The sequence below is a fragment of the Mirounga angustirostris genome, unplaced genomic scaffold (assembly GCF_029215605.1).
Source record: "Mirounga angustirostris isolate CCGP_5_RB_7025 unplaced genomic scaffold, mMirAng1.0.hap1 SCAF_6, whole genome shotgun sequence".
NCBI classification, from domain to species: Eukaryota; Metazoa; Chordata; class Mammalia; order Carnivora; family Phocidae; genus Mirounga; species Mirounga angustirostris.
The window spans coordinates 130,303,841-130,326,965 of NW_026991714.1; the positions used below are offsets into that span (position 1 = coordinate 130,303,841).

Below are 23,125 nucleotides of genomic sequence, written 5' to 3' on the forward strand. Positions count from 1 at the left end.
CTGACTGACTAATTTCGCTTAGCATAACACCCTCTAGTTCCATCCATCTAGCATCTATCTTTTTACCACTTTCTTCATTATACAGGAGGGTAGGGCAAATGAAGCAGTTCATTATGTGGCTTGTATATATATATATAGCAGTCTCCTTACTTCAAGGAACACTAGCCTTAATATATATTATTTAATCATTATTATATACATTTCTTTTGTCCCTAAATGACCCAAAGGTAGGGAGTGTGCTGTTTATTTCCTTTATATCCTCCTTTTGTGTTTCTTTCACAGTGCTAGAAAGAGGGCAAGTATCCCGTAAAAATCAGTTGGTTGGTTGGCTGTAAACAGATTTAGGTTCATTTAACTATTCTCAAGAGGAATTTGAGCTGTTTTCACAGTAGTGAAGAGGCTTTGGGCAAATTAATCCATCATTTCTAGATTGGATCTCACTATAACTAGAGTATATGCATTAGTGAGATGGCTGGGTTCACATACTTGGGAACTGGGGGATAAAACATGCAAGGTGCTTTCTCCAAACTCATCATCATTCTCCATTTCTCATGGAGTACATGCTCCAACCACTCCTTTAAACTAGTTTTTTTTTTTTTTAATTTTATTTTTTAAGTAATCTCTACCCTCAATGTGGGGCTTGAACTTACAACCCCAATATCAAGAGTCACATGCTCTACTGACTGAGTCAGCCAGGTGCCCCTAAACTAGGTTTTAAAAAATGTCAAGGGTGAGGGTTGCCTGGGTGGCTCAGCTTGTTTAGCACCTGACTCTTGATTTCAGCTCAGGTCATGGTCTCAGGGTCATGAGATGGAGCCCTGTGCTGGGTTCTGCACTGAGTGTAGGGACTGCTTAAGATTCTCTCTCTCCTCCTCCCTCTGCCCTTCCCTGCTCATGCTCTCTCTCTCTGAAAAAAATAAAAATAAATGAAAATAAAAGTAAAAAATGCCAAGGGTGGCCTTGAGAAGGACAAAAGTCATAAAAGGCCATAAATGCAGACTAAATGTAGGAGGTGGGGTGGCGGGGGTGGAGGGTGCTGGGGGAGAGGATAGTCTGTTGCAAGGTTGCAGGGGAGGGGGATGGATTACCACCTGAGTGTAGGTTTATGAGCTCCAGATTGCTTCTCATTGGTGGAGCTACATCTCTCACCCTGACATCATGGCCTAACTGCCCTCAGGGTCCTGGAAATGTGATCTGTAGCAATGGAAGAGAAAAAGCTAACAGTCCCACTAACAGATGTCTTGGGACATCTACCAGTAGACCTGAGATTTTAGTGTAGGTAGGCTCCGAACCTTAGCACTGATACAACACCATGGAAAAGCAATGTAGTCTGACCCCTTTTCATACTTAACTGAGGCTGCATGCTCTAATAAATGAGAGCAAAGACTTTGGAGTTTGACACATCTGGGTTCAAGCCTCAGCAACTCCATTTACTGGCTGGTGAACTCTGTAAGGCTTGGCTCCTTCCTCTGTATAAGGAGAATGTCAATATTCCTACTTGACAGTGTCATTATGAGAACTGATGAGATAATACAAGCAAAGCACTAGCATGATGCCTGGTACAAAGTAAGTACCAAGTAAATGAAGGCCATTAATGCTAATTCTAATATGAACAATAACAGTGTAATACATGTAAGCTAAATGAGTATACACAAGGGGCTAAGCTGAAGCTTAGACAAAAGGTTCTATTTGTGTCTGACAACCCAATGTATTAAGTGTACAAACAGGCATGAAGTTGGGTGAGAGATATTAGGTGTTCTGAGTTTTTAATTCTATTTTTGATTATTTGCAATAGTCTAGATATATGGCAGTCCATTATACTGTTCTCTCTACTTTTATATATATTTGAAAAATTATCCATATAAAGAGTTTTATAATTGTATCAAAAAAGAAAACAATTTTAATTAATAATCTGACAGAACCTGACATCCCAAATTATGACTCATAATAGTAAGTAGCAGCAAATGGAAATTGTATATATTCTTGAAAGCAATTAGTTTTGAAGAAAAAAATACATTACAATTCCAGAAATGAGCACTCCTCCCTTCTGATATACCATGGTGACTGGACTGATAAGATCTCTTCCCTCTTTTGGAAAAGAAAAACAAGGTAAAACAGGTGACATATAATTAAAAGTCCAATACAAAGTAATTAATCTCTTGCTTTCCTAGGACTATTCATTTCTCTGTAATCCTTTCCAAAAATCAACTTCCTATCAGAATATGTGCTATTATGCTTTCCAAACAATGAATAATAAAAGCTGCTCAGAATTGATTATTAATGTAAATCACATGAGTTTTTTAAAGTTCTGTATCATCAGATCTGTGTAACTAACATTATAGAATTATATAGCTCATATATTTTCTTATTTTAGGAAAGCATTGTCAGAGATTTTAAGATGTCAGGAAAAAAATAAAACCAAACCTAACTTATTATCAAGCTCCATACTTAAGATTTGTACATTTTATGGTATGTAAATTCAAACCTCAGTAAATAAATAAAAGTGGATAAAAAGAAAGTAAAAAGAAAAAATGTTCTATAAGAATAATTGTTATTAATAAAATATTGTCCTTGGGGGAAAAGAACAAAAGAATATTACCTTTTATGTAGATAAACCATGAGAACTATAAGATCAAAAGCTCAGAGAGCATCCATCAAATTATTTATTTACTGTATACTACATCTTGGCATTTTGCCAGATGCTAAGAAGCATACTGTCCTTTCCTTCAGACTATTAACTTCCCAGCAGTTCCTTCTTTTCCAATCCAAGTACCACTAGAGTCCAGGTTCTTATGACTCAAGGCGTAGTCTAGGAGCTGGATGCTTATAGCCACCTGCTTCTAGGACCGTCCTTTCTTGAATGATGGCTAAAATAATCTGCCCATGCACAATTCTATTCGGAGTACATCCCCATTCAGGAGTTTTTGAGGTCTGTCCACTATCAGCTGAATTGAGTATAAACATCTTAGCTGGACATTCAAGGTCAGACATGGCATATATGTCCCTTTGTTCCCCACCAGCCCTGTGCAACACTCCATGCTCCAGACAGACTGGACCACTTCTTGTGTCTCAACCTTCCCCAGTTTTTCTTGTCTCTGCAGATGCCATTGACCGAAACTCAACCTACCCTCATCTGCCTGTGAACCCATCCTGCAAGGGCGATTTCAAATCCACCTTCAAAATGACTTAACTTGGCCTGTTTCCCTCATTTGAATTCCCATAGCACTTTCTTAAGTTTTGCTTTAATAAAATTATCTTAATCTATCTGGCTATAATTATCTACTTGTTTAATTCTCTTTAATAAAATATAAATCCCTTGAGGGTGAAAATTATAAGATCATATATTTGCCATTTATGTCACCTCTGAGGCACCTTGCTTAGTGTCTTCCACATTATAGAGGTTAGACAAATATTTATACTAAAGCATTTACAAAATACCATGAAAATTATTAGGAATAGTATAGAAGAAGGAAATAGTAAACAATATATGACTATACATGATTAAGTCCTAAATTGTGTATAACATATTACAGATGTGACAACAGTTTGGAAATGAGAAACATTGCTTTTGAATCACTTTACAAACACATATAGGCAGTAATTTACTCTGTAGCAATCTCTGGGATTAAACTTTGGAGCCAAAGGATAAGTAAAATATAGTTCCTGACTTTAAAGAATTGATACCTGGTGGGAAGACAGACATGCACAAAGGAAATTGTGAAAGCACAGGATGAGGCTCTAACAAGGGAGTGAGTCTGATGGATCCCACAGAGGGGCACCGAACTTTTGCCCTAAGGTTGGGATGGCAGTGTGGATGCAAGGTTAGAGAGAACATAGCCTGGAGGGTCCAAGTGACAGTAAAGGGAAGCCACGGCGGGGGCAGGAAAGTCAAACCTAATGGCCCCAGTGAAGTCTGAGTCAGGGAATGGGAGCAGGACTAGACGAGGGGTACTGTCCTGGGGGAAACTTGCTGTAGGAGGTGGTATTGAGCTAGAAGCTCAAGGATTCAGAGAGTCAGTTGGCAAGGGAGTGAGCTAGGAGGCAGGGCTGTGAAATGACAGGAAGAAATGACTAGCTAGATCAGAAAACTCATCCTGGGGAGTAGAAGGAAAGAGTGTGAATGGAGAAGGAGGATCAAATTAAAGAGGGCTTGGAATCAAGGCAGAGCAGCCCTTGAATTGCATGCTGAAACGGTCTTTAAGGACAGTTTGGCAGGGATGAGATGCCTGCTTTGGGTTAGCTGTAGATTAAGGCCAATGAAGTCAGTGCTAAGGTTGCTGCAGAAATCAAAATGTGAAAGGATACAGCATAGGAGCTAAGAACTTGGACTCTAAAGTCTTAGTGCCTGGGTTTAGGTGTCAGCTTCACAGTTTACTAGTTATGTGAATTTGGGCATTTTTCTTAATCTCTCAATGCTTCCATTTTCTCATCTGTCTCATGGAGATGAAAATATATCTCTTTATAACGTATTTTGAGAATTACATGAAATATACATACAGAGTATAGCAGAATGCCTACAGCCTAGTACGGTCAATAAGCACTAGCTATGAGGAACACCCACAGGACTTGGTAACTAACTATGGGATAAAGGAAAGAAAGAATCAAAGATGGCTCTAAGAAGGAGAAAAATAGGGAACAAACATCCATCTTCACATGTAAAACCATCACCAATGGCTACACTTCTAGGAATAATGAAGTAAAGCAGTTTCTCACCCATTGGTACTTTGTCTTCTATCTTATTAAGTAGAGTCACCTTCAAGGTTTCTCCATTAACCATTAAAAGATGACCCTCTTCACAGCCAACATATAGGTCACTTGTTGGAGTCCAGCAGTGCACAGATGGGTGAAGCAAAGGATATAGATCATCTTTAGGCTTCAGGGAAAGATCAGAAACCTTGTGTTAAGACTGCATGCATGGTTTAAGAGCCAGAGAAATACCCAACAGAATAACTTCCAGAAAGAAACAAATGATTATGGACCTATGTATATTCATTGATCCTGCCATTTGCCAAGAGCTAAGTGTACTTATCCTTCCTTGCTCCATTTATCTCTCTATATTTTAATTCAGTAAGACTATATAAAGATGGTTTTGCCAGCACATTTAGAGTTCTAGTGTCACAGATTTTCATGAAAATTTTGAGTAGTAACTTCTACACTGTTTCTTGGTAGAGTTTTTTGGTGTCTTGAGTCTACGAAAGTCAGTGTCTAGCTAAGATCACCCTTTTTGAGGAAGACTTTTGTCATCGTTTCACCCTCCTGATTCTGCAGTGGGGTGTGGATATGATTTTCCTTGAGTGGCTATAGAGAGTTTGGTCTAGGTCCTTTGCTTAGTTAGCTTTTATGGGAAATGAGAAGAGGACACTTGCCTGATTCTGGTGGCCTCTCTAATGTGGTTCATGAAACATCCTACGTGATTTTGATACCATGGAAAACTCAAAGAGAAACGCATAGGTTTCTAAGGATCTAAGACAAACTTTTCCTGTAAAGGAAAAGGCAGTGAATATTTTAGGCTTTGTGGACCACATAGGTCTCTGACATATATCCCCATTATATTTTTAAACACCTCTGTAAAAAAGTATAAAAGAACATTCTTAGCTTGGGGCCAAACAAAAGCCTGTCATGGTTTGTTGATCTCTGCTTTAGATTGTAATACCTCAGTGGTATGTCCCCTGCAGCTTTAAATACTTATGTCCAGCAGGGGAGAGCCCCCTTTGTCAGCATGGAGCAAGTCTCCTTTTAAATATAGGCCTACCTGTTCTCCTTCCTGGAGGTCAAGGCAGCTGTGGCAGCTTTTTAGGGCATATGCTCCTCACAGCACTGATTAAAATTCTGAATTCAGGATATCATAATAATAGTACTCCTTCTTTTCTATTTAAACAAGTCAAACATACTAGTTTACTTATTTATTTATATTGAGAACATAACATTTAGTACTATCTGAGCTTTTTGTTATGCTATAGCATTATTTAGAATTACATTAGCTATAACATAATGCTTTGCTTTCTTTAGGATCCTTACACCCATTGGAACGGAAAACATTTTTACTAAGCTATTGGCCAAATTAACAGAATTTTTTAAGTTCCTTGAGAGCTCCATGTTTATTGCATTCTTTTGTTCATGTTTTCATTCATCTAACAAATATTTATTGGACACTTAACTACATTCCAGGTGCTGTTCTAGGCACAGGGATGTAGCAGTGAACAAAATAGACAAAAAATTCCCTGCCCTCATGGGGCTTACATCCTGGTGAGGGGAAACAGAATAAAAATAAGTTAAGAAGTTAAATATATAGAAGATTATATGTTGAAAAGCACTATGGAGAAAAATAAAGCAGAAGTTGGGGAATACTGCAAATCTATATAAACAGTCATTTTTCCATTAAAAACTCCTCAATATATGCAAGCCACCTTTCTAATAAATACTCATTTATTTGAATAATGTATTATATACTATTCTTTTAATTTAGGACTGGTTTGTAGATTCAAGGTAAAGCAGGTGTGGTGCTGTCAAAGGAACTATTTCTACTAGATTCTCAACAGATATAAATTTGTTATGTAATTGATATTTAAACAAACATTGGATGTTGGTTATATACCAGGCATTGTGCCAAGTCCTAAGGGATCCCTCTTCTCAATAGGATGATCACTTGTTGAGGGAAGAAGTATCAACAAATATCAGAATCAGAAAACATGGTAGGTTATAGCAGAGGGGTGTTAAATATTATGGGAGCATTGATGAGAAAGCACGTGGTTCTTCCTGGTGGAGTGAAGGAAGTGTGGAGAGAGACTTATCATTTGGAATGGAACTTGAAATATGCCTAAGGCAAAAACCATACATAGCAGCAGTCACCATGATAATTCTTTAAAAGGATATACTGACTTTGGTCAATGATTGATCTATTTCATGCCCTCATAGCCTTGGATTGTTAGAAAATAAATACTTGATTAATAATGTGGCCACCCTATGGGCCAAAAAGGGGGGGGGGGGCAAAACCACCCAAAAGGATTAAACTGCTGCTGATTAATGACATTTTTGTAGTATCTAATTGAGATTTGACTCATAGGGAAGAGTTACTCACTGAATGCCATTATTTAATCACCATTATTTAAAAGTTTCTTAGGTTGTCTTGATGACATCTAACCTTAGGCTATATATCACAAAGGGACAGACTCTTCCATTATGGCAATGGGTTCAAAAATCTTTTAAAAAACACACATATCTTGTTCTCACACCAGTGGACCTATGTGTATGCAACAGAAGGTGAAGATTTAAAACTTGAACTTTTCTGCCTTATTATGTTAAACTAGTATTGTGTTTGACTTTTCTTACTTTAAGATAAACCTGGGCTTACCTTTCTATTACTCTCTTTCATCAATAAATATGTTCTGTGCCACTTAAAAATGAATGTGATACAATATGGATTATGTGAACAGAAACAATAGTTTTTAATCTCAAAAATTCTAAAAATTTTAAAAGAAAAATGTGCCAATAGTATAAAAATATTTGTTGATAATATCACCTCATTGTTTAGCTTTCTGGAATCATAAATCAAACATTTTGATCACTTGAAGACCAAACATGAAAAATTAGAATCCAACTTAATATTATGGCTTTAAAAAATGTAAGTATCCAAATATGTTTCAGAATACTTGTTTATAAAAGGAATTCCTATATAGTGACTTCTGTTTAAAAAAAAAAAAGGTAGATGGAAAAAGAAAACTGGACACTTGAGATTAAATTCATTATCTTGGATCCAGTTTCTGCCCAGATAATATCTGCCTTTGATTTCCCCCATGCTACTGCTAGATACTGTTTCTCATGCCTTAAATAAGTTGTGTAATGTGATGCAGGCCTATTTAAAGGTATATAATGTGCCTTTATAGTGTTAGCTACAAGAGACATAATGGGAGTATTTAATATTTGTGATTTTGTAAAAGTCCATAGCCTGTCAATTTTTAAGACTCTTATTTATATAGATCAGTTCATTACTCATTTCTTTGCCATTGGTTGGCAGCCACATCATAAGAAATGTCATTCAAAGGAAGGAATAGAATAAAGACATTTGAGATCTATTTTTGGTTATGCTTTCACTCACTGTATAGACATTAATCAATGTTTTAGCCATTTTTTTCACCTTACTTATCTATAAGATGAAAAAATAAATATTGGAAAAATGAATTTGTAAGCAAATGTAAAGTATATGGCTTTATTAACATTCCTTGTGTGATTTTAAAATGTAGAACTTTAGCATTAAATTTCTGTTTTCAGAAAAAGGTTAAAATGCACTGAGTAAAAAAATCCTAGGAAACAAATATGTTTATTATGAGCATTTTAAAAAATGGTGGCTCCACATTTAAGTATTTAAAGAAGACATTTTGTAGCATTTTTCAAATGACAAAGACAGATGCCTGAATTTTACATATTTTAGGTAGGGTTCATTCTGTTGTGCAAAATGTGAAAGACAAGGGCTCTTACAGAAATTTATGGCAGAAGAAAAGATTCTAGATGGTTGAAAATGTGGGTTCCTAGGCATCAAATACTAACCACAGCAGCATTTTTTTCAAGTTGTAAACCTTGATGGCTGATCTATTTGTATTTACTTTGCTGCCCCATTGTGGCTGAGTGTGGTTGTATTTCTAAGGCTAGGATTTGTGCTATTAAAAAGAATTGGTCATTTTCTGTATTTAAAAAGTGAACGATGATCATCCTTTAGAGGAAATACTAAGAGCATACACAACATTTTCTCTTGCTTGCCAGAAATTTTTAATAAACTAATTACCACTGAGTTATTTTTAACATCTATAGCTTAATTCAGTGGTCAAAATATTTGGGAGCTTCTACTTCCTTTATCCTTGGCTTGGAGTTTTAACACAAATATTAGCATAACCTAAGTTCGAGAGGCTAAGCAGAATCAAGCTCTTGTTTCCCAAAGGACCTGCCTGTGCTATCTCTGCTCCCTGCCTATTCCCTGACCTGCACCTGCACCCCACTCCCCCCTCATTTTCTGTGCTGCAGCCACTACAGGTAGCTTCTCAAACACATGGATTTAGTTTCTTTCCCCCAGGGCTTTTGCACATACTGCACCCTCTGCCTGAACACTCTTGACCCTGTTTGTAGCACTGAGCCTCCTTGTCCTTCGAATCTTAGGGTAAGTGTTGTCTCCCCAGCGGCCTTCCTTGACCAGCATATGTTAATCTCTTCCTCACGTCAACCCCCTCCCATTTATCCCATTATAATAATTACCACATTTTGCAATGATTTAATGTATGTCTTTACTTTTGGTGGTGGTGTTACTATCTCCCTGATAGAATGTAAGCTCCAAGGGTAGAGATTATGCCTGGTTGGTCATCATGAGATCCCACTGTCTAAAACAGTGCCTGCTACATAGGAGGAGCTTGATAAATATGTTGAATGAATAAGTGTGTAGCTGTTAACAAACTCCTGTTTGAAACTTTCTTCCACTATCTTCCATGGCCTTCTTCTTCTCTCCTGGATTTGTTCCACTTCTGTGTTCCTTGTCAGAGTCATCTTCTAACTCTCAATTCTTGGCAAATCAGTTTCCTCTCTGGCTCTCTCCCCTGACACCCTTACTCTCCTTTCTATCATCCCTCCCCCACTCCAGTGTTCCACTAACCCTTCTATGGTAATGACTCTGGCATCAGTGTCTCTAGCCCTACCTTCTCCACCCCAGCAATAGGTCCGCTTGCCCAACTTCCACCCGGCATCTATACCTGGACGCCTTCCCAGCACCCCAAATTCAATATGTCCAAAACTGAAATCAGGTCTGGGTTCCCTCTTTCTGTTATCAGTGCCATCCTTCCAGTTAACCAAACTCAAAACTCCAGAGCCTTCATTTCTTGTCATCTCCAGGGCTAATCTGTATTGAAAACCAGGATGATCCTCTCTATCCTGCATGTCTCATGGGATGGTTGTGAGAATCAAATAAGCAAACAGGAAGAGGTGCCAGGTAATTACCCTGAAAGTTTCTGCCTCTTCTCCTACTAGCCCAGCAATGGCTGACAGTGGGAGCACAGGTCCATAGATAAGATCCTTGGGCAACGAGGTGGGGAAAATTACATCTGTTTCATCAAAAAATGATCCGTCTTCCATAGGTAGTTTTATTGACCTTTAGAAAAAAGAGAAATCAGAATAATCAAATGAACAAAAACTAGTCACTGATATAACTATTACATATTGGTGATAAAAAAGGTGGGGAAGTATTATAACTTGTAAAAAACAAACAAGCAAACAAACCAGATAAACGCCAAAGAGTAGATTTAAAAATATATATCACAAAAGGACAATAATGCAGTTATAAATTAAGTACATAGGAATTTTCTAAAATTTTCAAAGTTAATATCTAAAGCAGGAATTATACATTTGAACACTGGCAGGACCAGGCAAATGAGCTGTGGCCAGGTGGGGGCTATGGCAAATGGGAAAGTGTGTTCCCTCCTCTAGGTGGTGTAGGTGACACTCAGTTCCAGCCAAGAGAGTTTGTTGAGAATTCTGGCTCCAAAATTTCAAGAGACTATCATAATCTGGATATTTATGAGAAATCTCTCAAATATTAAAATTTGGCAATTAATTCAAATAAAAATCAATGGGGGCCAAAATAAACATATAAATCTTCCTCTATTTATGATGGGGTTATGTCCCAATAAACAAATATCCTAAGTCAAAATGCATTTAATACCCCTAATCTACTGAACATCATAGCTTAGCCTAACCTACCATAAATGTGCTCAGAACACATACATTATTTGGGCAAACTGCATTAGTTGCCAACTCACAGTTGGGCAAAATCATCTAATACAAGGCCTATTTTATAATAAAGTGGTGAATGTCTCAAGTAACTTGTTGAATATTAAAATGAAGGTAAAAAGCAGACTGCTTGGAAGGTACAGAATGGTTGTCAGTGTATAGGTTGTTTACACTCATGACCATGTGGCTGACTGGAAGCTGCAGCTACCACTGCTTAGCGTCACAGAAGAGTATTGTAACACATATCTTTAGCCTGGGAAAAGGTCAAAATTCAAAATTTGAAATACAGTTTCTACTGAATGTGTATCACTTTGGCATCACCCTGAAGTTGAAAAATCTTAAGTGGAACCATCCTAAGTCAAGGACCATCTGTATATGTAGGTTGTCTTCAGCTACCTTTGCAACCTCTGATATCAAGAATTCATTTTCAGGGCACCTGGGTGGCGCAGTCAGTTAAGCATCTGACTCTTGGTTTCGGCTCAGGTCCTGGTCTCAAGGTTGAGAGATCGAGCCCCGAGTCTCGCTCTGTGCTCAATGTGGAGTCTGCTTACGACTCTTTCTTCCTCTGCCCCTCCCCTGTCTCTCTCTCTCTCAAATAAATCAATCTTTTTTAAAAAAAAGAATTCATTTTCAAATCTACCATACGTCTTTTAACCCATAATGTGGTTATAAAGGGGTGTTTGAAAAATTCATGGCTTTATGCATTAAATTCAAAATTTCATTGGTTATGTTTTATGTATGATAAACAATTTTGAAAAATTATCATGTAAAAATAGTATCTACTATTCAAATTAAGCTTGAGTGTTTTCTAATCCTGCTTGCTTTCTGAACCAGGACAATCCATTCACTCTGCCTCTCACTTCAGTTGCTTATAGAAAAATCACAATTCAACATTCAGAACTAGATGAGAATATTCAAGGCAAGCAAAAGGAGAGAACGCTGAGATAAATTATTTGCCCACCTGGCAAGGATATGATAGAGACATTACCCATTTTATGAATGTCTCTGCCTAGAGACAGATTTGACTATTCATTGGGTTCTTATAAAAAAGAAATTGAGACACAAAGAGAATTGAACAAAAAGAGGTTCAGTACTCTTTGTTTAAGGGCTAGGTTTTACCCTAGGTTTTACTCTAGGTTTTCAGGCTCTCCAGTTAGACAACTTTACATTTTTCTTAAGAAGGCAACTTTTTGGGGGAATCTGGGTGGCTCAGTTGGTTGGGCGACTGCCTTCAGCTCAGGTCATGATCCTGGAGTCATGGGATCAAGTCCCACATTGGGTTCCCTGCTCAGCAGGGAGTCTGCTTCTCCCTCTGACCCTCCGCCCTCTCATGTACTCTCTCTCTCTCTAATTCTCACTCTCTCAAATAAATAAATAAATAAATCTTAAAAAAAAAAAAAGGCAACTTTTTGGAGGGTGGCGGCAAGATGGCAGAGGAATAGGAGACCTAAATTTCGTCTGGTCCCAGGAATTCAGCTAGATAGGTATCAAACCATTCTGAACACCTATGAACTCAACAGGAGATCAAAGAAAAGAATAGCAGCAACTCTCTGAACAGAAAAGTGACCACATTCTGGAAGGTAGGACATGCAGAGAAGTGAGTCCGAGGTGATATTAGGGAGGATAGACGGTGGGGGAGGGGGCCTCTGTCAGCTGCTACCGGCAAGTGATAGAGCAGCGGAGCACAAAATCGGAACTTTTAGAAGTCGGCTCTGCTGAGGGACATCACTCCAGTGGCTAAGTGGGGGATGGAAGACTCACTGGGACAGTGTGGTCTCGGGACCCTCGGGGTCACAGAAGGACCCGGGGTGCCTGAGTGTGGCAGAGCTCCCAGGTATCGGAGCGGGGAAGCCGGCTGCAGAGATGGAGCCGAGGAGCGAGCTCTCAGCTCGGGGTTGCCATAAACTGTGATCCGTGGTACAGTCGGGCCACTGCTCTCCCAGCAGGGACCCATCAAGCGGCAGATCCGGGGAGACGCCCCTTCCTGCCCTGGGAGGAGCAGTGCGGGAGTGCACCACAGGGATCTGCTGGGTTTGGAGACTCCACACAGGGTCAGGTGCCAGAGATAGAAACGCTCGGTCACAGGCCGGGTGAGCAGAGTGTGGCTGGAGACCGGGAGATGGGAGTGACTGACTGCTTTTCTCTGGGGGCTCACTGAGGAGCGGGACCCTGAGTTCTCAGCTCCTCTGGGGTGGAGATTGGGAGGCCGCCATTTTCACTCTCGTCCTTCAAAGCTGTACGGAAAGCTTGCAGGGAACAAAAGCTCCCAAGAGCAAACCCGAGCAGGTTACTTAGCCCAGACCAGCAAGGGCGGGGCAATTCTGCCTCCAGCAAAGACATTTGGGAACCACGGCAACAGGTCCCTCCCCCAGAAGATCAGTGAGAACAGCCAGCCAAGACCAAGTTTATCGATCAATGAGAATGGCAGAACTCCAGCGCTAGGGGAATACTGCACATAGAATCCATGGCTTTTTTACCATGATTCTTTAGTCTTTCAAAGTTAATTTTTTAATTTTCTTTCTTTCTTTCTTTCTTTCTTTCTTTCTTTCTTTCTTTCTTTCTTTCTTTCTTTCTTTCTTTCTTTCTTTCTTTCTTTCTTTCTTTTTCTTTTGAATTTTTCTTTTTCCCTTTTTCAACCAACACCTTAGAATCCCTTTTTTTAAAATCTTTTTTATTTTTCATTTTTACAGTCATATTCTATCCCTTCATAGTAGTTAACCTTATTTTTGGTATATATATAAGTTGTGCTCTCTTTAAAATTTTGGGATACAGTTGCTTCTTTTTTTTTTTTAAGATTTTATTTATTTATTTGGCAGAGAGAGACACAGCGAGAGAGGGAACACAAGCAGGGGGAGTGGGAGAGGGAGAAGCAGGCTTCCCGCTGAGCAGGGAGTCCGATGTGGGGCTCAGTCCCAGGACCCTGGGATCATGACCTGAGCCGAAGGCAGACGCTTAATGACTGAGCCACCCAGGTGCCCCAGGATACAGTTGCTTCTAACAGACCAAAATACACCCTAAATCTCTACTGTATGGCTTTGTTCTAGTCTGCTGCCTGATCACATTCTCTCCCTTTGTTTTTTTTTAATTTCTTTCTTTTTTCAACCAACTTCTTATCAATTCCTTTTATAAAGTCTTTTATAATTTTCATCTTTATAGTCATATTTCATCCCTTCATCGTATTTACCCTTATTTTTGTACATATATAAGTTTTTCTTTCTTTAAAATTTTGGGAGGCAGTTTCTTCTAATAGACCAAAATACACCCCAAATCTAGTGTGTGGCACTGATCTATGCACCAGCCTGATCATATTTGATCATATTCTTTTTTTTTTTCTTTCTTTCCCTTTATTTTCCCCCAGTTTCAGGTCTCTTCTGATTTGTTTAGTATATATTTTTCTGGGGTCATTGTTACCCTGTTGGCATTTTGTTCTCTCAGTCATCTATTCTCTTCTAGACAAAATGTCAAGATGGAAAAAAATCACCTCAAAAAAAAAAGAACAAGAGGCAGTACTGACTGCCAGGGACCTAATCAATACAGACATTAGTAAGATGTTGGAACTAGAGTTCAGAATGATAATTATACAGATACTAGCTGGGCTTGAAAAAAGCATGGAAGATACTAGAGAAACCCTTTCTGGGGAAATAAAAGAACTAAAATCTAACCAAGTGAAATCAAAAAGGCTATTAATGAGGTGCAATAAAAAATGGAGGCTCTAACTGCCAGGATAAATGAGGCAGATGAGAGAATTAATGATATAGAAGACCAAATGATGGAAAATAAAGAAGCTGAGAAAAAGGGAGATAAACAACTACTGGATCACGAGGGCAGAATTCGGGAGATAAGTGATACCATAAGACGAAACAACATTAGAATAATTGGGATCCCAGAAGAAGAAGAAAGAGAGAGAGGGGCAGAAGGTATATTGGAGCAAATTATAGCAGAGAACTTCCCTAATTTGGGGAAGGAAACAGGCATCAAAATCCAGGAGGCACAGAGAACCCCCCCCCATATCAATAAAAATAGGTCAACACCCCGACAACTAATAGTAAAACTTATGAGTCTCAGAGACAAAGAGAAAATCCTGAAAGCAGCTTGGGACAAGAGGTCTGTAACCTACAATGGTAGAAACATTAGATTGGCAACAGATCTATCCACAGAGACCTGGCAGGCCAGAAAGGACTGGCATGATATATTCAGAGTACTAAATGAGAAAAATATGCAGCCAAGAATACTATATTCAGCTAGGCTGTCATTGAAAATAGGAGAGATAAAAAGCTTCCAGAACAAACAAAAACTAAAGGAATTTGCAAACATGAAACCAGCCCTATAAGAAATATTGAAAGGGGTCCTCTAAGCAAAGATTGTAAAAGTAACATAGACCAGAAAGGAACAGAGACAATATACAGTAACAGTCACCTTACAGGCAATACAATGGCACTAAATTCATATCTTTCAATAGTTACCCTAAATGTAAATGGGCTAAATGCCCCAATCAAAAGATACAGGGTATCAGATTGGATAAAAAAACAAGACCCATCAATATGCTGCCTGCAAGAGACTCATTTTAGACCCAAAGACACCTCCAGATTGAAAGTGGGGGGGGGGGCGTGGAAAACTATTTACCATGCTAATGGACAACAAAAGAAAGCTGGGGTGGCAATCCTTATATAAGACAAATTAGAATTTAAACCAAAGACTATAATAAGAAATGAGGAAGGACACTATATCCTACTTAAAGGGTCTATCCAACAAGAAGATCTAACAATTGTAAATATCTATGCCCCTAACATGGGAGCAGCCAATTATATAAGCCAATTAATAACAAAAGCAAAGAAACACATCGACAACAATACAATAATAGTAGGGGACTTTAACACCCCCCTCACTGAAATGAACAGGTCATCTAAGCAAAAGATCAACAAGGAAATAAAGACTTTAAATGACACACTGGACCAAATGGACTTCACAGAACATTCCATCCCAAAGCAATGGAATACACATTCTTCTCTAGTGCCCATGGAACATTCTCCAGAATAAATCACATCCCAGGGCACAAATCAGGTCTCAACCAAAAGATTGGGATCATTCCCTGCATATTTTCAGACCACAATGCTTTGAAACTAGAACTCAATCACAAGAGGAAAGTTGGAAAGAACTCAAATACATGGAGGCTAAAGAGCATCCAACTAAAGAATGAATGGGTCAACCAGGAAATTAAAGAAGAATTTAAAAAATTCATGGAAACAAATGAAAATGAAAACATGACAGTTCAAAACCTTTTGGATGCAGCAAAGGTGGTCCTGAGAGGAAAGTATATAGCAATACAAGCCTTTCTCAAGAAACAAGAAAGGTCTCAAATACACAACCTAACCCTACACCTAAAGGAGCTGGAGAGAGAACAGCAAATAAAGCCTAAACCCAGCAGGAGAAGAGAAATAATAAAGATCAGAGCAGAAATCAATGAAATAGAAACCAAAAGAACAGTAGAACAGATCAATGAAACTAGGAGCTGGTTCTTTGAAAGAATTAATAAGATTGATAAACCCCTGGCCAGACTTACCAAAAAGAAAAGAGAAATGACCCAAATAAATAAAATCATGAATGAAAGAGGAGAGATCACAACCAACACCAAAGAAATACAAACAATTATAAGAACATATTACAAGCAACTATATGCCAGCAAATGAGATAATCTGGAAGAAATGGATGCATTCCTAGAGATGTATCAACTACCAAAACTGAACCAGGAAGAAACAGAAAACCTGAACAGACCTATAACCACTAAGGAAATTGAAGCAGTCATCAAAAATCTCCCAACAAACAAGAGCCCAGGCCCAGATGGCTTCTCAGGGGAATTCTACCAAACATTTAAAGAAGAATTAATACCTATTCTTCTGAAGCTGTTTCAAAGAATAGAAATGGAAGGAAAACTTCCAAACTCGTTTTATGAGGCCACTATTACCTTGATCCCAAAACCAGACAAAGACCCCATCAAAAAGGAGAATTACAGACCAATATCCCTGATGAACATGGATGCAAAAATTCTCACCAAAATACTAGCCAATAGGATCCAACAGTACATTAAAAGGATTATTCACCACGACCAAGTGGGATTTATCCCCAGGCCGCAAGGTTGGTTCAACATCCGCAAATCAATCAATGTGATACAATACATTAATAAAAGAAATAACAAGAACCATATGATCCTCTCAATAGATGCAGAAAAAGCATTTGACAAACTACAGCATCCTTTCTTGATCAAAACTCTTCACAGCGTAGGGATACAGGGTACATACCTCAATATCATAAAAGCCATCTATGAAAAACCCACAGCGAATATCATTCTCAATGGGAAAAAACTGAGAGCTTTCCCCCTAAGGTCAGGAACATGCCAGGGATGGCCACTCACCACTGCTATTCAACATAGTACTAGAGGTCCTAGCCACAGCAATCAGACAACAAAAAGAAACAAAAGGCATCCAAATTGGCAAAGAAGAAATCAAACTCTCACTCTTTGCAGATGATATGATACTTTATGTGGAAAACCCAAAAGACTCCACCCCAAAACTGCTAGAACTCATACAGGAATTCAGTAAAGTGGCAGGATATAAAATCAATGCACAGAAATCAGTTGCATTTCTATACACCAGCAACAAGACAGAAGAAAGAAAAATTAAGGAGTCGACCCCATTTACAATTGCACCCAAAACCATAAGATACCTAGGAATAAATCTAACCAAAGAGACAAAGGATCTGTACTCAGAAAACTATAAAATACTCATGAAAGAAATTGAGGAAGACGCAAAGAAATGGAAAAACGTTCCATGCTCATGATTTGGAAGAACAAATATTGTGAAGATGTCAATGCTACCTAGAGCAATCTACACATTCAATGCAATCCTTATCAAAATACTATCCACTTTTTTCAAAGAAATGGAACAGATAATCCTAAAATTTATATGGAACTAGAAAAGACCCCAAATAGCCAGAGGAATGTTGAAAAAGAAGAGCAAAGCTGGTGGCATCACAATTCCGGACTTCAAGCTCTATTACAAAGCTGTCATCATCAAGACAGTATGGTACTGGCACAAAAACAGACACATAGATCAATGGAACAGAATAGAGAGCTCAGAAATGGACCCTCAACTCTATGGTCAACTCATCTTCGACAAAGCAGGAAAGAATGTCCAGTGGAAAAAAGACAGTCTCTTCAACAAATGATGTTGGGAAAATGGGACAGCCACATGCAGAAGAATGAAACTGGACCATTTCCTTACACCACACACAAAAATAGACTCAAAATGGTTGAAAGACCCAAATGTGAGACAGGAGTCCATCAAAATCCTAGAGAACACAGGCAGCAACCTCTTCGACCTCAGCCACAGCAACTTCCTCCTAGAAACATCGCCAAAGGCAAGGGAAGCAAGGGCAAAAATGAACTCTTGGGACTTCATCAAGATAAAAAGGTTGTGCAAAGCAAAGGAAACAGTCAACAAAACCAAAAGACAACCAACAGAATAGGAGAAGATATTTGCAAATGACATACCAGACAAAGGGCTAGTATCCAAAATCTATAAAGAACTTATCAAACTTAACACCAAAAGAACAAATAATCCAATCAAGAAATGGGCAGAAGACATGAACAGACATTTTTCCAAAGAAGACATCCAAATGGCCAACAGACACATGAAAAAGTGCTCAACATCGCTCAGCATCAGGGAAATCCAAATCAAAACCTCAATGAGATACCACCTCACACCAGTCAGAATGGCTAAAATTAACAAGTCAGGAAATGACAGATGTTGGCGAGGACATGGAGAAAGGGGAACCCTCCTATACTGTTGGTGGGAATGCAAGCTGGTGCAGCCACTCAGGAAAACAATTTGGAGGTGCCTAAAAAGGTTAAAAATAGAGCTACCATATGATCCAGCAATTGCACTACTGGGTATTTACCCCAAAGATACAAATGTAGTGATCTGAAGGGGTACGTGCACCCCAATGTTTACAGCAGCAATGCCCACAATAGCCAAACTATGGAAAGAGCCAGGATGTCCATCGACAGATGAATGGATAAAGAAGCGGTATATATATACAATGGAATATTATGCAGCCATCAAAAAACCCAAAATCTTGCCATTTGAAGCAACATGGATGGAACTGGAGGGTATTATGCTAAGCGAAATAAGTCAATCAGAGAAAGACATGTATCATATGATTTCACTGATATGAGGAATTCTTAATCTCAGGAAACAAACTGAGGGTTGCTGGAGTGGTGGGGGGTGGGAGGGATGGGGTGGCTGGGTGATAGACAATGGGGAGGGTATGTGCTTTGGTGAATGCTGTGAATTGTGTAAGACTGTTGAATCACAGACCTGTACCTCTGAAACAAATAATACATTATATGTTAAAAAAAAAAGAAGAAGAAGATAGTAGGAAGGGAAAAATGAAGGTGGGGAAATCGGAGGGGGAGATGAACCATGAGAGATTATGGACTCTGAGAAACAGACTGAGGGTTCTGGAGGGGAGGAGGATGGGGGGATGGGTTAGCTTGGTGATGGGTATTAAAGAGGGCACGTATTGAATGGAGAACTGGGTGTTATATGCAAACAATGAATCATGGAACACTACATCAAAAATTAATGATGTAACGTATGGTGATTAATATAATGTAATAAAATATAAAAAAGGCAACTTTTCAAAAATTGTAATTTCAAGGATATACATGTCCAATATCAACTTAGTCTTTAGCTTTGTGGAATACATTAAGAATAGTCAGTTTAGAGGCACCTTGAGTCTTTGAACTCTCCTTAACAAACACACCATTATCATCAATCATCAGGACACTGGTCATAAAATTTCTTTCTGACCCAGTTCTATTTAAATATGTAACTCCCATGACTCCACTATATGCAACTACCCTTCTGTTTATAGATTATGTGGCTGAAGGAATAATCTATATGCTTTCCATATCTCTTATTTTTGAGATTCCAACTGGGCATCAAAGCAATAGGATCAAAATTCATAACTATCCTTTTTATAAATAGGCATGTTTTGAAATACTAAGAGCAAATCAAATTCTGATAAATTAAAACATGTTGGGAAAAGCTTGAGGATGACTTGACATTCAAAAGAACCTCATTGAGAAATCAAGTCATAAAGAATCCTTTCAAAATGCAAGCAACCACTCCAAGGTAATTATATATGTAGAAAGATATTATAACTTAAGATGTTTAATATGTACATATAAAGCCAGTTAATTCATCAAATTGATGCAATCACATTACATGAAAGCAAACTAAGATCACCATTTTGCTGTGTAGTAACTAAGTCTCTTACTTTGCTTTGAGATGATGCTCCTGGTTACTTCTTTCAATAGTCCACACGGTCACTGCACTTGGACTTGATAAGCACAGCTGGCACCAGTTCATAGGGTTAAAAGTCATCTGGCTTACATCCGTACCAGGTTGTGTCTTCTTACACAAAATGACACCTGATTCCCAGTTCCTTAGAGGGAAATTGTGTTTTGTAAAAAAATGATTCATTTGAATTCCACATCTTGAGAACATTTATCTAATTATTTGAAAACAATTTACATAAATTAAGCCTTAATTCATAATACAATTTATTTAGTCCATGATGTTAAATATAAAATTTATTAATAATTATGCTTATCATTATACTGTACCCTTCTAAGAAAGCAAAATAACTATGTGCTTTTAAAATATTACTCTCTCTCAACTAACTTTGACAAAGCAGGAAAGAATATCCAATGGAAAAAAAACAGTCTCTTCAACAAATGGTGTTGGGAAAATTGGACAGCCACATGCAGAAGAATGAAACTGGACCATTTCCTTACACCACACACAAAAACACACTCAAAATGGTTGAAAGACCTCAATGTGAGACGGGAATCCATCAAAATCCCAGAGGAGAACACAGGCAGCAATCTCTTTGACCTCAGCCGCAGCAACTTCTTGCTAGATACACCTCCAAAGGCAAGGGGAACAAAGGCAATAGTGAACTATTGGGACTTGATCAAGATAAAAAGGTTGTGCACAGCAAAGGAAACAGTCAACAAAACCAAAAGACAACTGACAGAATGGGAGAAGATACTTGCAAATGTCTTATCAGATAAAGGACTAGTATCCAGAATCTATAAAGAACTCATCAAACTCAACACCCAATCAAGAAATGGGCAGAAGACATGAACTGACATATCTTCAAAGAAAACATACAAATGGTCAACAAGCACATGAAAAAATGCTCAACATCATTCAGCATCAGGGAAATACAAATCAAAACCTCAGTGAGATACCACCTCATACCAGTCAGAATGACTAAAATTAACAACTCAGGAAACAACAGGAGTTGGTGAGGATGTGGAGAAAGGGGAACCCTCTTACACTGTTGGTGGGAATGCAAACTGGCACAGATACTGTGGAAAACAGTATGGAGCTTCCTTTGGAAGTTAAAAATAGAACTACCCTACAACCCAGCAATTGCACTACTAGGTATTTGCCTCTCATGGGTAATCTCTGGTTGCCATCATTATGCTCTCTTAATTAAATCTTCAAATCTGCCCCATATTTTCTCTGACCTCATGGCATTTGCCCATGTCTTTCCTCTGCTTAGAATCCTCTTCCTTACATTCTTCACAGGTTGGTTCCTATTCATCCTTTAAGTACTGTTATAGGTTGAATTGTGTCCCCCCAGATTTATACGTTGATGTCCTAACCCTCAGTACCTCAGAATGTCACTGTATTTGGAAATAGGGTCTTTACTAAGTTAAATGAGGTCATTTAGTGTGGTCCTACTCCAGTAGGATGAGCATCCTTATAAAAAGGAAAGGGGAAATTTAGAGACTGATCCATATACAAGGAGAACATCATGTGAACATGAATCCAGTTATTCACAAGCCAAGGAGAAAGGCCTAGAACAGATTCTCCCTCATAGTCCTTGAAAGAAACGAACCCTGCTTACACCTGGATCTTAAACTTCTAGCCTCCAGAACTGTGAGACAATAAATTTCTGTTATTTCAGCCATTCAGTTTGCGGTACTTTGTTAATGGCAGCCCCAGCAAACTAATCTATCCATCAGTAGGTGAGTGGATAAACAAACTGTGGTATATTCATTCCATGGAATAGAAAGGAATGAACTACTGATACATACAGCAGCATAAGAGAATTTCAAAATAACTATGCTGCATGAAAAAAGTAATTATGCAGCATGAAAGACAGACAAAAAAAAAAAAAAAAAGAGTCCATAATGGATGACTCTCTGTATATAAAATTCTAGAAAATGCAAACAAATCCAGAGTGATAGAAAACACAACAATGACTGCCTGGGGGCAGGGGCTGAGGGATGGGGCAAGGGAGGTGTAAGGGTGTGTGTGGAAGAGCCAATAAGGAAGGATCAGAAAGGGGCACAAGGAAACTTTGGAGTGACAGATATATTTATTATCTTGATTATGGTGATGGTTTCATGGATGTGTACATAAGTCAAAACTTATCAAATTATATTCTTTATATATGGGCAGTTTTTTTGTCAATTATACCTCGATAAAGCTGTTTTTTAAAAAAAAGAAACTGCATAAACTAAATGTGGTTCTCTGAACCTAGATTATTATATTTTTGGATAAGAAATGCTGATGTGTAAGGTGTATCTTCAATCATTCCTGAAACAGTTTGTACTTCCCCTTAAAAGAAAAACTCCCCCCATGGAGTTTATATTATAGATGGAAGAGTGAGTACAGCTTTGAGGCTGGCCCTATGAAATGACCCAGCAAAGACCACAGATGTGTCTTATCCACAGGTATTTCCTATACAGCTGGCAAATGAGGTGTAATGTTCCACTCTCTGAACATATAACTGTTCTAATGTCTCTCAAAACAATTACTTCCAACTTAGCTCTAATAGAGAGTACATCTTAATTTCATCATTAGTAGAAAACAGGCAAACCACTCAAAGCTACCATTTATTTGAAGGAAAGATGAAACTTTATACATTTATTTTCTTTACCCAACAAGGTAATATTATAACACATCAACAAAACGATGATAATTTTGCTCTCATATAGCTTTTGCCCTGCCAAATTGTATGCTTAGAAGTAGCAACTATATTCAACCTTCTGATCAGGACTTCTATTCCTTCCATTTTTAACTTGTTCCAGTTTTTTCACATCTGTGTCTTTTAATACAATCCAGAAGGACAAGTTTAAAATGTAATCCAATGAAAGGAATTCTGCAGCATACTGTTAACTTACCAAAGGGCCAGTTCAAATTCTGGGAGAGAGGAGTAACTAGCCAGGTAGGTGCCACAGTAACTGAATGAAAGTAAAGTGTAGTCCAGAAGAACATTGCCT

At 38.3% G+C, this 23,125-nt stretch overlaps 1 protein-coding gene across 1 annotated transcript in view; it reads right to left on the bottom strand.

The window, feature by feature from the left end:
- The window catches only part of CFAP43 (cilia and flagella associated protein 43), a 115,198-nt gene that overhangs the window by 85,347 nt on the left and 6,726 nt on the right, over window positions 1-23,125 (bottom strand). The window contains exons 3-7 of the mRNA XM_045878775.2: window positions 23,027-23,123; window positions 20,101-20,268; window positions 9,976-10,126; window positions 4,714-4,873; window positions 2,021-2,088 (exon numbers count right to left, since the gene is read on the bottom strand). Coding sequence (XP_045734731.1) covers window positions 2,021-2,088; window positions 4,714-4,873; window positions 9,976-10,126; window positions 20,101-20,268; window positions 23,027-23,123 — 644 coding nt within the window. The remainder of the gene's footprint in view (window positions 1-2,020; window positions 2,089-4,713; window positions 4,874-9,975; window positions 10,127-20,100; window positions 20,269-23,026; window positions 23,124-23,125) is intronic.